The 17732-nt window shown below is 40.0% G+C and overlaps 1 protein-coding gene across 1 annotated transcript; it reads right to left on the minus strand.

The window, feature by feature from the left end:
* Nucleotides 1-5740: 5740 nt before the first annotated feature.
* Nucleotides 5741-12754, minus strand: hopx (HOP homeobox). Its single transcript, XM_085247001.1, has 2 exons — nucleotides 12443-12754; nucleotides 5741-6023 (listed from the first exon to the last, which is right to left on the minus strand). Exons 1-2 carry the CDS (start codon nucleotides 12590-12592, stop codon nucleotides 5946-5948), a joined length of 228 nt encoding a protein of 75 aa, XP_085103127.1. The 5' UTR covers nucleotides 12593-12754; the 3' UTR covers nucleotides 5741-5945.
* Between the last annotated feature and the right edge of the window lie 4978 nt (nucleotides 12755-17732).

The raw sequence follows: 17732 nt of genomic DNA on the forward strand, positions 1-17732 counted from the left end.
TAACGGAATACAGTTACTCATATTTTGTATTCTAAATACGTCATGACGGTGCATGTATTCTGTTACTCCCCTGGTATAACACTGGTTATGGGTGATCCGAGCATCCACCAGCCTTTTACCTTACTTCTCATATAACACTTTTTTACTCTACTTGAGCACTCAAAGCGCTTTGCACAACTTGCCTCATGCCTTTTTTTCACCTAAGTGATTTCTATCTAATGTGCAGCATTCCTTTGGCTTTCCTTATTATGATCTGCAAATCCGGTCGTTAAGTGATGACGTGACGAATCCTACTTCCGGGCCTAAAGTAGTCGGCGTTTAATATGGCTTTTGTGTTGTTAACATGTTCAATGTTATGTATTTTCTTCTGTTTAATCTCAAAAAGCTCCTAAAACAGTCAGTGATCACTGTTGACCTCGCTCGGCTTTTATTACCACTAATCATTTATTTAAGCTCAGTTTTTAAAACTTTAGGATGTAACTACAGCCCAGCCCATGCAGCAGTATATGAATGACTAACCTCGTATTGTGGATGGATTATCTCAGTTGTTCTCCTGGTTGAAGTTTGGTCCTTTTACAGCATCCTGCCATGCGATTACATTTGTTCCTGACCGAGAACACTCACGTTAACATTTATCGAGTGGAAATAAAGTTAGCTTGTTTATATTATGCTAACATAGCTGTGTCACTAGCGATCACGTAGCACATCATTATATACCAGCTAGCCCAACTTCAGTAACCCTACAAACGTCACTGCTGTTTAGTTTTCTGTCTTCATTTATGTTGGAAGTGATAACAGAGCTGTACGTTTTAATTTGTTTCCAAAACCCCGCAGTCAGGACATGCTATATTGTATTTAGATAGAAGCTAGCGAGCTAACTCCCTGCTAACTTCTAACTCCGTTAAATGTCATAAATTCCGTTTTCATGGATGCCTGGATGTTAAACTCAATTGTTACACCTGGTAGAGCAGAACGCTGATCATTTTATTAAAGATGAAAGACTTTAGACAGTTTTTCAACTCTCAGTAATGCCATAGTGATCGTTTGATATATGGACCTGCAGCGGAGTTTAGACCCAGACACGGCTAGTGACGTCAGACTGAACAACCGGATACTTTTAGCTCACACTACAACTCTCTGTTTTACATCACAACACTATGCACTGTGGGTATTTCCCTTAGATAAAGTCTGCCTGTGCATTACTGGTCACACAAGTGATTATAGTGATGAATTTCAAGCCATTTGGATGAGCAATTCTCACATTATGGCTGTAAATTGCCACTGTTACACCAACAGTGACTGCTGCCTGCTCCACCCTGTGTGCATGCACACACAGGCATGCTTGTTTGGCTATGTGAGGACGTTCAAGTACATACCCAAGCATCTTACAACCATCATAACTGAAACCCAGAACCCAAAAAACTTTATGTCTAAATCGAGTCCTGTGATGGGGTATGAGAAAAAACCTCAAACTGATTCTCACAATCGCAACTTTATAAAACTACACAAACTATATTATTGTCTATGATCTGCCTGATTGTGTCTATTTATTATCTTTGGTTTGCTGTTACGAATAACCTCAAACACTTGCTCATGCTGGCTGAGTAGTTCTAAAGCATAGGTGTCAAACTCTGGCCCGCGGGCCAAATTTGGCCCGCAGCCTAATTACATTTGGCCCGCGAAGCCATACCAAATTACTATTAGAGCAGGCCTACTGGTATTATACAGCTAATATATATATTGTTTAGTATTAAGCTTTGCTTGTTCCATATTCAGTTTTTCAGCTAAACTTGTTTGAGTCCATAAGAAAAGATTCATTCTTATATCTGGAGGAAGATTTTTTTTTTTCAATAAATATTAATGTTAGCCCGCGACTTTGTTCCATTTCGAATTTTGGCCCACTGTGTATTTGAGTTTGACACCCCTGTTCTAAAGTATTGTCACCCACAAACCGACTGTTCTGCACAGCCACGGTGTGAATAGAAACAGGTGCAAGTGTCCTATTTTCAAACCATCACAATGTTTTTTTTAGAGAAAAGACAAGAAGAGAGTGAAGATTAGAGACTAAAGGAACACAAACTGATGTTGGAAACTGAACATGTGCTAAAATGAACATGGAGAAAATATCCTACAACATGCACCATACACCTTGTTCACATGGTGCCACCAACGTGTAAATAAAGTGTAGCTTTAAACACGTCTAAATTGAAACACAGACAGGCCAATTACACAGCTTAGTTTCAAGAGCAAACCCTATGAGGTAACTATGGTTAACTACTCATATTAACCCTTTAAACCTGGTGAATCTTCTAACAAACCTGCTGAACTTTTGTACTGTTATAGGCAGTAAAGAAAAGAAAAGTCAACCACATATATCTCCTGAAACCAATTTACAATTTTAAGCAATCCAAACTGTGAGATAAGATGGAGATTTATGAGGAGGCGAAGAGGAGCAGGGTCTGTGATACAATGTGTGTTTTCTACAGGGACTATAAAAAATGCGCTTGTTTTTTCTTTGGTGGGTGTGACTTTTTTCTCTTTCTTTTTACGCTTGGTTGAACAGAGGAAAACACCCCCAGGCTCAGGAAACAGACACCACCACTGTGTGTGTGTGTGTGTGTGTGTGTGTGTGTGTGTGTGTGTGTGTGTGTGTGTGTGTGTGTGTGTGCGTGTGTGTGTGTGTGTGTGTGCTTTGTATTTCTAGACAAGTCCTCTAAAGCCTCTCAATAATTGTGAATGTAAACGCTAATAGGTCATAATTCACGAGTGTGCCAGTTAAAACATCAACTATGAAAAGCAGCTGTGTTAATGAGCAGTGGAACTACCTGTTGGGTCGGTGTTGGTTTCTGCAGAAAGTTCCCACGATCAGGGTTTTTGCTCCTGGCCTCTTGGCAGGAGACCTCCTTTCCTTTTCTCTCACACCAAATTTTCAGTTCAGATAAGTTCAGAACACATTTTCATATCTAAAACGTCAGCAGCATAAGTAAGTTAATGCTCAGAGTAGACTTTAAATTTAATTTTTTTCATTGTCATTGTACTAATACATGCTCATGCTGCTGTATTGTTTTTCCTGTGCTTTTTATTACATTGTTATGTGGTTGCTGGGCAACATGATGATGTCATAATTTAGTTTACGTATAATGAAAGTTTTGTGTATATAATTGATAGAAGTTATTGTCATGAGATGAAAATGATAAGATGCCTTTCAATTCAATTTTATTTATATAGCGCCAAATCACAACAAAAGTCGCCTCAAGGCGCTTCATAGATACAGAGAAAAACCCAACAATCATATGACCCCCTATGAGCAAGCACTTTGGCAACAGTGGGAAGGAAAAACTCCCTTTTAACAGGAAGAAACCTCCGGCAGAACCAGGCTCAGGGAGGGGCGGCCATCTGCTGCGACCGGTTGGGGTGAGAGAAGGAAGACAGGATAAAAGACATGCTGTGGAAGAGAGACAGAGGTTAATAACAGATATGATTCAATGCAGAGAGGTCTATTAATACATAGTGAGTGAGAAAGGTGACTGGAAAGGAAAAACTCAGTGCATCATGGGAATCCCCCGGCAGCCTACGTCTATTGCAGCATAACTAAGGGAGGATTCAGGGTCACCTGGTCCAGCCCTAACTATATGCTTTAGCAAAAAGGAAAGTTTTAAGCCTAATCTTAAAAGTAGAGATAGTGTCTTTAAAAGGTTTTTTTGCAACAAACAGGCGATTTTAACTTGTTTGTAGGAGCTTGCTAGGCAACACAATGACATCATAGCATCTGATATAGATAAGAACCTTCGGGGACCTAATGGGCACCAGTTTTGGTTGCTCATCTCCTGATCATGTAGAAGGAGCTGACGTGAGATTTCTCTGTTGTTTTTCCTCAGCATTTGTTCATACAGTAGCATAGTGCATTTTCACTCGCGTCATCTCATAACTTTAACGCGCTTTCATACGATGACGAGAAAAGGTTAACGTGGTTGCATGGCATCACTATATTAAGCTTAACTACAGGCTACTGCAGAGCTGTGGCCCCCAAATGGTGTACCTTGAGACAAAGCCAGGTGTGTCACAGGATATTTTGGATATTAATGCATTATATAACTGCTTAAAAATTTACTAATTTACTGCTGCTTACTTTACAGATTAAATTCCCTTTAAGTTAAACCCTTCTGTTAAAGGGAACTGAAGTCTGTTTGCACAGTTTGCTGGATGACGGTAAATAAGATGGAATGTGAACTAAGGGAGCATCAAGGGCTCTGTTTGACAGCAAGAAGGTTAATTAGTTGTCTAATCATAATTAAATACCAGTGCAAATGACCCAACACCCAAGAAAGGAGAAAAAAAGATGCTTTCTGAAGGCAGGATCACAAAAGTTCCCTGTCCAGTTCTTTCAGTTGCAATAGGCACACCAGCCTCCCTCACCTTAAGTGCATCATCAGTCAGGAGAGGTTGGGTGTTGCTGAGTCTATGCCAAGCAAGCTAAAGAGGCACTTAAAAATCCCAACCACCCCTTCCAAGAGAAACGATCTATTTATGAGCAACAGCCAGCGATATATCACATATCACTGCTTGTGGCTAGATTTTGCCCTGCAAAGCGATGGAGTCAAGGTATGTCTGTGTGTGACATGAGTGCGGACTCAGTCGCTTAGTCTGACAAAAAAAAATCTGAGGAAAGCTGACAGAAATACAGGTCTGCTTTCTGTTGTATGGAGGAGCCTGGGAGACGATGCTTCATGACTGTCTTCACTTATATGAATAGATACTTTACCTAAAAATCATTCATTTTGTAAACAAGAGTCGTAAAGAGCTTAAGTCCTGTGTCTTGTAAGATATTTAGGATTAGGAATGTCCGTAATTATTTCTGTCATGATGTCTGAGAACAACAACCAAAAAGATGCCCATAAAAGTAAATGACTGACAGAAAAGAAGTGAATTTGAATTCAAAGGTTTTTTAAACTAAAAATCTGCAGGGTGATCCTTTTTTTTATATAACATTCTAAAAAGCAATACCAGATTTCACTAAAAATAAAGACTAAAGATCATGATAATTATTTTAATTGTAAAAATTAATTCAGCAAAACAAAAACAAAGCAAAAAGACTTTGTGAAATCTATGTATAACAGGCTCTACAGAGAAGAACAAATTAAAAATTTATATTTTTTCAGGTAAATTAAACGTAAGTGTGTAGTACAACAACACTGATGGGGGGTTTTTTTGGCAGTGATGCCAACCGCACTGGATTTGTTTTTTTATAATGGGACTTGTTTACAGTAAGTGAAATTATATACTACTGGCAGCTTGGACCCTTTTTGAGGATTAAAGCTCCAACTTTCTGGTGAGTTTACATCCTTTTTACTGCATTTAGTTATGCGGAGGAGGTTGAACAATGAAATTACATCACCTGCATTTGTTTAGCCCACCGTGTGACTTGTTTCAGTCATGTCCTGCCCCCTCCTCTTTTCTCCTCTTTCACTAATGGAAATGTTCCATGTTTGTCCACAGAAGTTCCTGGATAGTGGCAGCTGATGCCAGCAGCATCTATTGTAAACCCAGCGCTTCCTTACATCTTTTATAGTCGAATAAACAGCTCTGCGTCCAGCTCCGGTCCCTGCTGACAGAATTGCATGTACACTAACCAAACAATGCCCCCATCCTTTTCAAACCACAGCCCACCATTATATAACCTGGCTCCCTCAGTGAATGTGACTCCCAAATGTACAATAGTTGCAAAACACACTCCAAGTCATTTTAACTTACAATAATAATATGTTTATTTCTGTAACCATGGCAGATATATTGGCAGCAACACACAAAAACCTTCACATTCTGTAAGATAAAACAGCTTCAAAGATACAAAAACGAACAGAGAGGGAAACGTGAGGAATAGGAGGGGAAGTCAGTTCGTCCAGAAGGAAGTAGCTCCCTGCATCCAAAGAGGTGGTTGGAAAATCTCAGTCCAGCACAGATCCCTGTTTAGCTGGAAGACCCTCTGACTGCCTCCACTGTGCGTTACGTAGCGTGAACCATTTCTGTAAGAAACAAACAGGACAAACACACCCATGGGTGGGGTTAGAACAGGTGGCAGGGGGTTTTGTTCACTAATGTAAAGCCTGAACACAAGATTGATGATGTAACTCTTGGACTTCTCATATTTCCAAGAATTAAATACAGGCTTCTTTAAATGCATTTTCAGCCTGAGGCTACTGGTTACAAGCCTACATGTAGACAATAACCTAACCACTACTAATACCAACTAGAGCACATTACTCTATGGGTCTCTTAAACTGGTAATCTAATCACCCAGTTTGTGTGTATTATTATCATTGTGTGTGTTCAAGTAAGACACATGAGCTAAAGAAATATGATATGTATGTGAAACTTAAACTTGACTGTTAAAAATATAGTGGTGGATCACATAATTTAATATCTTTAGAGAATAATTGTTTTTTTCTCATGAGACACTACCACCTAAATCTACTGAGCTCCTATCTGTGGATTTAGTAAGGCATTAGAGTCTGGACGTGACTAGCCTAGCTTACCATAAAGATATAGTTAGCCTGGCTTAGCATAGAAACTTAAACTGTCAATGTTTACTATCTAGCCTATTTACATTTTTAATAACACTTATTAAATTTAGCCTAATATAATGTTCAGTATTCATCATTTCAGCATGCCAACATTTTTATGTGTTGCCACATGGTGCAGAATATTACATCAGACTCTCAAGCTAGCCTAGCCAGACATAAAGCCTAAGATTAAGTGACAAAAAAAAATCTAAAGTAAAACATGCTGATATTTAACATTTGTACATGTTAATGTTAGCCTAATATATCTTTAACAATCAATACATTTAATAAATTGTAATAAAATCAATATTTTAATATTTATCGCTTCAGCTAAAACTGGCTAGCCCGATTCTGGTCGAAATTCTTATTTTTTTTTTTTTTTACCATCACAGCATTTGCAAAAGTAAATTTAAAAATAAATAAATAAATAATAATAATAATAATATTTACCATCTAAAATTTTATCACGCTAACATTGACCTGGTAACGTTTTCCAAGTTAGCATAATAAAAAATATATCATTTCAGTGTGCTAATATTAGCTTGTGGCTCTTATTTAATTAAAAGAAGGGACTTTAATTAAAATTTGTAAGCTAGGCAGCATATACATGTTGTCTTTGGTCTCACAGTCAAATTAAGACATTGCTCAGTCATGTCCAGTTTCAAAACTCACAGCTTTAAAAAGGATATAACTAACAAGTGTATGATAAGGAAGCTGGTTGTTGCAGACATCTTTTATATACAGTCTATGGACAGCATCACAGGAAGCAACTTAACTCAAATTATCAGAGGTAAATATTAATTGTTATTTGCGACCAAAGCATAATCATCATACAGAATCCCCACATGGAAATATGATTAACCAACACCGAACTAAACAAAAGCCCCTTTCCATCTGACTCTCATTATCTTCACAATCACACTACAGTCACATCTTTTCAGTGCATGTTAATGTGGTCGCTGACTCATCGTGGCAGAGCAGTGACCCCACAGCAAAGTTTTTTCAGGGCAACCGCACAAAACGAATGTTTCCATCTAATTTTAACAGCATGTAGTCATGGCCCGTTTCTCTGACCCCTCTGCCAAAAACTGCTACACTAAAACTCTGACCAGAAGATGATTGCACGGAGTGCTTTCACACACACGCACACACCCGTGACCCATTGCATTGCTGTTTTAAAATTCATGTTGTCTTGGGATTCACAAGAGTGCTGATGTAATCTGGGGAAGGATGCAGACCCTCTAACATGGGCCTTAGGGTGGATGTTTGAGCCGTGTGCCTGGCGAGAGGGATGGTTTCCTCATTTTGTACTGAAAACACACAAGATTCCCATTTGGAGTCATCTGGGATTGCACTTAAACATGATCAGACTAAATAAATTCAAGAACTATTCTCTGAACTCGGCTGTACGCGCTCTATCCCGTCTGTAAAGCCAGTCCATTACAATGCAATTTTCTTCACCCACTTTTCAATGGAAGCTGTCACTTTTTGTAATCCTGCTGAACCACACAATGGTGCTTATGTCATTTTTTCCTGTTGACTTTAAGTGGATTACGTAAGACGGTCTTTCACACTTGACTCTTGGCCCTGCAGCAGTGAAAACAAAGAAAGAGTTCACTGAAAGGAGCTCAAACATGCAGCACGGAGCCCATAACATTGTAAAGGTTAATGTGGAACAGGGAGTGGTAGCCGGGGTGAGTTCATTCAGTTAAACCTTCTCCAATGAAAGCTTTGTTAACAAATACAAAACGCTTAGGAGGGTCGACAGGAAGAGAAAGAAAGGCAGACACAAAAAAAAGATCAGCTGGAGACTGAGTCAGTACTTTTTGATGAGAGGCCAGACCTTTACATTACCCTGCCTGGACTGGGCTTCCCTGTCAGGTTGGCCAAGCACCTTTGTGTGCACTGAATGGAAATACAGAATAGCCTGATTATTAGCCTTGGCAGCAACATGTGTTTGCTTTTCTTGGTTATAATTCCTTCACTTTATTTCCATAAAGGACATCTCCTAATAGATGCACAAGGATCTACTGCCAAAGTGAAACGTAGGCCATAAATCGTCCACATCTTGCAGGATGAAGCGATGGTTCGAGTTACTCTTTAGTTTTGATGTTTGTAATAAACTTTCTCGCAGACTTCTGGATCCTTGAATTACTACTGTTAGCAATAATCCTTTAAATGTGCAAAACCTAATCCTTTAAAGTGGAAGTTGGTTACAAAGGAAGACCTGTGTTTGCCTTTTCTCTGCATACTCGGAAAAAAAGATTCATATCTGGGATTTAAAAGGTAGGAGGACATTTCGACCTTTGCACTTGCATAGATTCCTGGAGTGTCTGTTTCTCCAGGCTGGGGATGTGGGTCAATGCCATTTTTTCCAAAGCTGTTGTGGTTCATTTACATACAAGGTGGAGGTGGAGTGTGTCTCTCCCAACATGTCATTAATGATGTGAAGAGGTGGATTTTAATCCAAACCACAATGTTTTCCTAAATTTACCTGATGAGTCTAGGGTGCTCTAACCTAACTGAGTAGTTTGCAGAACCTAAATCCAACCAGCAGGTGAAAAAAAGGTAAAAAGAAAAAAACCTCCTAGTCTCCTCCTGACAAACCCGCTACTCTTCCCACTATCATCACCTCCTCATGTGGCCTATGCTAAATAAAAATTACCCCCTGTATGTAACAGGAGGACGCAGGTGGGATCATTATATTCCATCCTGGGGCAAAAACACATTGGCTTTTCTGGATTATACACACAAAACCACTTACACGGCTATTGTCTTCTGCTTCTACACTGTTACCAATCATCCTGCACACCTCCAAGCTATTTGATTACTCATAACACTCTTCTCTGCTTACAGTCAAACAGAGATTGTCAAGATCTTTCATCACCTGGTGCATTATCCAAAGATATTTACTGGCTTTTAGCATTTGATTCAAAGGACTATGAATGCTTATTAGTCTACCCTGATGGCTCCATGTTTCTGCTTGATGTCACAGCAACAACATGAGTACGGCTTTATAAACAACATTATTTAAAAAGCAGGAAAGACCAAACTGATTGTCGTGCCAACATTTTAAGTTAGTTTATTTTATAAAAAGGGCCCATGGGAATGTTTTCTTTGTGTGTGATTAAATAATTGACTAATATTATTTTTCTTGCCTCTTCATATTTGTTTTACTTTTTTTCGGCACAGCAAGTAACAGAGACATTAAATGACAGCATCTTCTGGCATCACTGATTGTTGCTTTGGCTATTTGTTTTTGTCAAATTGTGTTTAAACCTAAAACTGAGTTGTGATGAGGTGGGAGTGAGAATGATCCTTGGTTTAAAAAGCTGTTTCAAATCACTTGAGTTCAGTTTGGGGGTTTTTGTTTCATTTTTTTGCTGCGCTTGTGTTACTGCAGTCCAGAAAAATCTTCTGGGACTGGTTTGTTGGGTTACAGCAGAAAAAATGGCAGGATGCACAAATCTGTCATACATGAACTGTTAATGTACATGCCATGTCTTCAGCTTTATCACTCCTGACAAACACAAACACAAACACGGGCAGAAATTTGCCTACAAAACGAAACTGATGCTGCATCAGCTCAGATGACAGAGCCACAGGTTGGGCCTCGCCTCCTGCTGAGTACAGCTAAGCAAACAGCCAGGTCATTTGCCAGCCAAATCACGAACAAGAAACTTGTTCTAAAAGGAAACATCCCACCGTTTGCAAAGTTAAAACATCATCATGGATAGCAGCTTCAGAGTGCTGCTTGCAAAGAGGAGGTGCCTGCATTACTTTAGTGCACTTTGTGTTGTTATCAGAGCACTGAAGCTTCACATCTGGCTGCAGATGTGACAGATGCTCAGACTTTACAGTAGGCTACGGCATTCCTCAGATACAGTCAAGGCGGGAGTGCGTACATGTGGAAAGGAGCAGAGACAGAGACCGAATGGAGGCAGTACCAAAAGGAAATTTTCAAGAATTCATTCAAATATTCTCTTTATTAAGCTGCTTGAATATGAAAAACAAAAACGGTGTGTGTTTTCTATTCTTAACATAATTAAGCAAAAAGTAGATTTTAACTTTGGATTTTCTGGCTATAAATAAGAGATTTGGTACCGTTACACTGAGCTCTATAGACCGGTGAGGGGTATGTATTGGCAAAATTATTAAAAATGTTGTAAGTAACAAGGTCTAGCTCAAATTTGGGGTACCTGAAGATGAAATTAAAAGATCATAAAAATATTAGACAGTAAGTTATACTGCAAAGAAATGTATAATTGATGGGTTAGGCATTATTAAAGCCCAACTTGATTTATCAATGGGCCAATACTGTGGGCCAATATTAGCTATTGTTAGTATTGATGTTTATAATGAACATTTAAAAAGTAAAGAACAGACGGGAGAAACACCCTTCAACCATGTTATCAGTGCTGATGTTGCATAGTTTGCTCACCAGAGGGCAGTGAACAGATTTATGCAGAGTGATAGTTAAATAAAAGAAAAGCTCTATAACTCTATGTCTCTATAAGAAAAAATTATCAGGCGATACATCAGAATATCAGGGGTTTTTTTTTAACCAAAAATATCAGTATAGGTCTTAAAAATTCAATATCAGTCAGGCTTTAGTAATTATCCCTTAAATAACGCATTTGTTTTGTCAGTGAGGTGTCAAACATTCCTGTGAAACACCCATAGCCACTATGATATTCAGGGGGGTTTTCTACACAGCAGAAACAAATTAAAAGTAGCAAAAACCAGGAAATGGTTTGCATTTTTGTTTGAAAAGCTAACTGATTATGATTAAAGAAGATTTATATTATAAAAAGCATTTATTGACGTTGAAGCATTGATTTTAAATGTATTTTGTGCTGATATCTGAAATGTAAGCCAGAGAAGACGCATTTCTAACATCTGAACACACACGCTAATCTGGCACAGGTATGAGCAGCGACCACATCACCAGAAATGATATCATCTGAAACAGACGCAGCAGTCCCGCCCTCACTGTTTGATCCCAGGGCTCCTCTGAAAGTCACCCTGCGCAGATGAATCAGTGTTATGAGTGTTAACAATAGCTGACCCCCCTGACTCTGGGGTGACTTCATCAGGAAAGACAACTTGGAGTTGCTCCACTGCTGATCAGCTGTGGTCACTGTTGGTTTACACTCAGATGAGGATTATTTCATCACACTGTGATGTAAACAGAAACACTGAGCGCTCTGTTCGGTGTCAGCGGAGCTGCCCCACAAATTCAAAGTCTTATTTCTTAGACACTGCATGATTATTTCCTCAAAGGTCACCTGACTGAGCCTCTGACAGGATTTACTCAAACACTAGTAAAGCTGTAAAGGAAGTCAGATTTACAGACTCAACATCTCTGAGTAAAGTTAAACTTCTGAAAACCGCACAAACGGAAAGTACATTCAATAAAGTACGACTTTAATACATCTCAGAATGAAACAAAGTACTTCCTACTATAGGAAAAAGTATTATGATAAAAGACTAATGCTTTTTATCAACAGGCGTTTTTCAGCCTTGAACAGTATTTAAATATTAAAAGTACATTTTTAGTAGAAGTTGGAATGCAGGTATTTTTTATACTTTTTCCTATTAAAATGTTTCCAGTTTATGTTATAAGATAATGACTATTATTAAATGCTTGAATAACAATAATCACCACTGTCAGTCTCCACAGGCCTGTCACGGTGATCTCCATGGAGATAATAACTTAAAGGTGTCCTACGTTTGCTCAACACTATCGTTTAAACAGCTCCTTATCGATAAGCCTCCCAGATCAGTAACATCGGGAAAACTGAACTCCACACTGTTTTAAAGCATTCCCGCTCACAACGACAGTAAAGAGAGGCTGCGGGAGTTTTTTCGGTTTTACTCACTTGTGTTTCCTCCTCTGACAGTCCGCACTCCGCCGCGATCAGCATGAGCGTCGTGCCGTCCGGATGCTTGCTGACTTTGTTGAAATTCTCCTCCAGGATAGCAATCTGATCCTGAGACAGGTTCATACTGTCCATTGCGTTAGAACCCATATTCCAGTCTCCTCCTGCTCGCCAGTGGTTCCGGCGGGTTCTTGCTTCGGTCCTGATTTGGAGCTCAGATGTGCGCGCAGAGGACGCAGAGATGAAGCAGCGCGTACTTACAGCTCGGCGGGAGTCTGTGAGCAGTGTGGGTGTGTGAGTATGTGAGCGCTGGGTTTACAACTGTCAACAGAGCAGAGCCCTTCCCTGAACAAGGGAGGCGGAGAAATACAAATGTTACACCAGGGGTGTCAAACATGAGGCCCACGGGCTAGAACCCGCCTACCGGCCCACTGAATGGGCTTTGCAACATGTCAACACCAGGAAAAACAAAAAGCTTTTTCAGAATATTGTGCAAACAACACAGTTCTGGATTATAACTCTTCCCTGGCCAAAATAACATCTCTGATAGACAGAGTCTCCCACCCCATGCATGTGATTGCTGCTGAACCGCAGAGCTCCTTCAGTGACAGACTGCTGCATCCTCGATGCATGAAGGAGCGTTTCGGCAGGTCCTTCCTCCCTGCAACTGTCTGACTGTACAATCAGAACTGCTCCCAACAATCATACAGGGAGTGCAGAATTATTAGGCAAGTTGTATTTTTGAGGAATAATTTTATTATTGAACAACAACCATGTTCTCAATGAACCCAAAAAACTCATTAATATCAAAGCTGAATGTTTTTGGAAGTCGTTTTTAGTTTTAGCTATTTTAGGGGGATATCTGTGTGTGCAGGTGACTATTACTGTGCATAATTATTAGGCAACTTAACACAAAACAAATATATACCCATTTCAATTATTTATTTTTACCAGTGAAACCAATATAACATCTCCACATTCACAAATATACATTTCTGACATTCAAAAACAAAACAAAAACAAATCAGCGACCAATATAGCCACCTTTCTTTGCAAGGACACTCAAAAGCCTGCCATCCATGGATTCTGTCAGTGTTTTGATCTGTTCACCATCAACATTGCGTGCAGCAGCAACCACAGCCTCCCAGACACTGTTCAGAGAGGTGTACTGTTTTCCCTCCTTGTAAATCTCACATTTGATGATGGACCACAGGTTCTCAATGGGGTTCAGATCAGGTGAACAAGGTGGCCATGTCATTAGTTTTTCTTCTTTTATACCCTTTCTTGCCAGCCACGCTGTGGAGTACTTGGACGCGTGTGATGGAGCATTGTCCTGCATGACAATCATGTTTTTCTTGAAGGATGCAGACTTCTTCCTGTACCACTGCTTGAAGAAGGTGTCTTCCAGAAACTGGCAGTAGGACTGGGAGTTGAGCTTGACTCCATCCTCAACCCGAAAAGGCCCCACAAGCTCATCTTTGATGATACCAGCCCAAACCAGTACTCCACCTCCACCTTGCTGGCGTCTGAGTCGGACTGGAGCTCTCTGCCCTTTACCAATCCAGCCACGGGCCCATCCATCTGGCCCATCAAGACTCACTCTCATTTCATCGGTCCATAAAACCTTAGAAAAACCAGTCTTGAGATATTTCTTGGCCCAGTCTTGACGTTTCAGCTTGTGTGTCTTGTTCAGTGGTGGTCGTCTTTCAGCCTTTCTTACCTTGGCCATGTCTCTGAGTATTGCACACCTTGTGCTTTTGGGCACTCCAGTGATGTTGCAGCTCTGAAATATGGCCAAACTGGTGGCAAGTGGCATCTTGACAGCTGCACGCTTGACTTTTCTCAGTTCATGGGCAATTATTTTGCGCCTTGGTTTTTCCACACGCTTCTTGCGACCCTGTTGACTATTTTGAATGAAACGCTTGATTGTTCGATGATCACGCTTCAGAAGATTTGCAATTTTGAGACTGCTGCATCCCTCTGCAAGATATCTCACTATTTTTGACTTTTCTGAGTGTCACGATCCTGGGTCTTATGACCCAGTGTTTTGAGTTTTAGTTCATTTTTGATGTTTTAGTTTATGTAAGCCCTTCAGGTTCCTAAGTTCATTTGTTATCATGCTTAAGTGTTTCTAGTTATTATTTCCCCCTCGTGCTTCCACCATGTTAAGTCTCCCCTGCTTTTCATGTATTTCATGTCTGTGGCTTATGTTGTCAAGTTCAGGTTGTCATGTCTATATCTCACTCTGTTTCCTGTTTTATTGTGAAGAGGTCTGGCGTTTCTGTGTTCATCGTGTTCAGTTTTACTCTCCCACTGTGACGTCATTATGTTCATGTGTGCCAGCTGTTTCCCCAGGTGTTGCCACTTCCCCTAATCACCTCCTGTGTATTTAAGTCCTCTGTTTTCAGTGTGTGATTGTCAGGTCGTCTGTTGTCCACGCCATGTTTCCTATGCCATGCTTCCAAGTTTCTTGTCTAGGTTTTTCTTATTGTTTGTTTAGATTTCCCAGTTTAGGTTTGTGTTAATTTTGCTTCAGTTTGCCTTGCCCTTTGTTTGTACCTTTTTTACCAGCCATATTAAACGGCTCGCTTTTTGTTAACATTCAAGTTTTGTTCCCTGTTCCTTGGAGTCTGCATTTTGGGTCCTTTTTCAATTCATACAGTCTGCCCTCGCCAGACTGTGACACTGAGCCTGTCAAGTCCTTCAAGTCCTGCATTGTTGTAAGGCTAAAACTGAGAAACGGACAGCCCTTCATGCATGTTCACATTCAAATCTAATTTAGCATCATCAGTTAAGTCAACATGAGTGTCTCTGGTCTGCAGGAGGACGTCAAAGTTGTCGGGTAGAACCCAGGCACGCAGAGGGAGAACATGGAGACTCCACTGCACTGCTGAGCTGCATGAGTGGGATTATCCAGAACCAGAACCAACCAGATCTTGTCAGAGGATGAGAAGCAACACCAGTATGTGCTGGAAGGCGTTGAGTACATCATCACTTCCTGTATATGATAAAGACAGAGACTCACTGACTCAATATCAATCCTCAATGAACAAACTGCATCTGTGTTGCTAGTGGAAGACATCAGCACCACACCAAGGCCTGTGCTGCTCGAAAAGCTTATCTGCAATACATCGGGCGCTGTGCTGTTGATTGAAGCCTTCTACACCACATGGTTTGTGCAGCCTATTTAATTCAGCATCAACAATCATAGTGTATTGGATAATGGCTTTTTTAATAACTTTGCTTTGCTTATTGGCCGTGGGGGACTTTTGGACACTCAATTTTTCTAAGATGAGAACATTTAACACCATTCTGCAAGACATGGTTCCCAGATCTACATGCGTCACTGCTGCTATACATCCTGTACAATTTCCAATGTATTTGGAACAGGACATTAATCATTTTGAACTACAGAAAGATTTACCTCATCTTCAAAACCTTCTTGCTTTGTACAATTACAAAATTAGTTACAAAAAAATCCTGCTTTGTGTCAACATTTCACACGTCAAAATCAATAAGTACAAAGCAGAGACTTCTGATCGTCTTACTACTGCTCTTATCTGGTAATGTGCAACCTAACCCAGGCCCTGAGCTGCAATGTAGCCAGACACCATCTGAATTTAAATCCTCACCTGGGCTGAAGATAGTTCATCTTAATGTGCGCAGTTTGTTACCCAAGATGGATATGATCAAGATCTGGGTTCAATCAACAGATGCAGATATTGTCCTCATTTCTGAAACTTGGTTGTCTAAATATATATCTGATGAACATGTTAGCATGGCTGGCTACAATATCTATCGCACCGATAGGCTTAAGAAAGGTGGTGGTGTTGCTGCTTATGTTAAGTCAAAATTTGATGCTACAATAGTTCTATCAGAATCAATTTGCAAACAATTGGAATTTTTGGCTCTGAATGTGAATGTTGCAAAGGGTCTTTGCATAACAGTTGCTTGTTGCTATCGACCCCCTTCTGCCTCCACAGAAGCTCTGCGTTCTTTAAACCTTTTGCTGTCCAGACTAAATTATGGGGAGCTTGTTCTAGCTGGTGACTTTAACTGGGATTGGCTCAAAACAGTTTCAGATGATTTTAAATCTTTTTGTGATTCTATCAGTCTTACCCAGCTGGTCAATTTACCCACTCGGCCAAATCTCAAAAGCCCCGAAAAGTCTACCTTGATTGACTTGATTTTGACAAATGTTCCTCATAAATTTTCATCTTTGGGTGTCCTTTGTAACGACTTAAGTGACCACTGTGTTGTTGCTGCTATTAGAAATACTAAAGTGGCCAAGTCACAACATCGTATTATTTTTAAAAGAACTGTTAAACATTTTAATGAGCAAGCATTTTATCATGATTTGTCAAACTATGACTGGAAGAAAATAGGATTGATCCCTGATGTAGAATTAGCGTGGGCATTCTTTAGGGATGGGTTTATGCAAATTGTGAATAAACATGCTCCATTAAGAAGATATAGGATAAAAGGTCGTGAAAACCCCTGGTTCTCCCAAGAGCTGGCAGATATCATTCATGAGTGTAACCTGGCTTGGGCCAAAGCGAGGAAAACTGGCTACCCCAGTGATTGGCTTCTTTTCAGACAACTAAGAAACAGATGTACTTCCTCTATTAAGAAAGCTAAAACAGAATATTATCTGTCTGTCACCACTGAGAACCTAAATAATCCACAGAAGTTCTGGAAAATCATTAAGTCTCTTTCAGTGAGTAAAAGCTCCCACGCTTTACCCACCTATGTTTTTAAGGATTCTGTTCCTGTTTATGATAGGAAGGAGATTATGAATTGCTTTAACAAGCACTTTATATCTTCTGGCTGTTTGTTTGACTCTCTGAATCCAGTCTCTGTAAAATCTGGCACAAACCTTCCGGTGTACACTGGTCAGCCATTTAACTTTGTTCCTTTCTCTGTGCAGGAGGTCTGTAAAGCTCTTAAACTGTTAGATCCTAGAAAATCTCCAGGGCCAGACTTACTAGATCCTTACTTCTTGAAACTGGCAGCTGATTTTGTCGCAGAGCCTCTCACAACACTTTTCAACCTCACACTGGATATGAATAAAATTCCCTCAGTATGGAAATCAGCTTTTGTTGTTCCTCTATTAAAAGGGGGCGACCCAGCAGTGTTAACTAATTACAGACCAATATCTAATCTATCTGTGCTGGCCAAAGTTCTTGAAGCTCTTGTGTGTGAGCAGTTAAAGGAGTTTTTACACACCAGTGCCATTTTATCTGAATATCAATCAGGCTTTAGGAAGAATCACAGTACTATCACAGCTGCA

The sequence above is a fragment of the Mchenga conophoros genome, linkage group LG2 (assembly GCF_057382185.1).
Source record: "Mchenga conophoros isolate Kocher_MC1m ecotype Shallow Benthic linkage group LG2, M_conophoros_male_GT1.1, whole genome shotgun sequence".
In the NCBI taxonomy this organism is placed as follows: Eukaryota; Metazoa; Chordata; class Actinopteri; order Cichliformes; family Cichlidae; genus Mchenga; species Mchenga conophoros.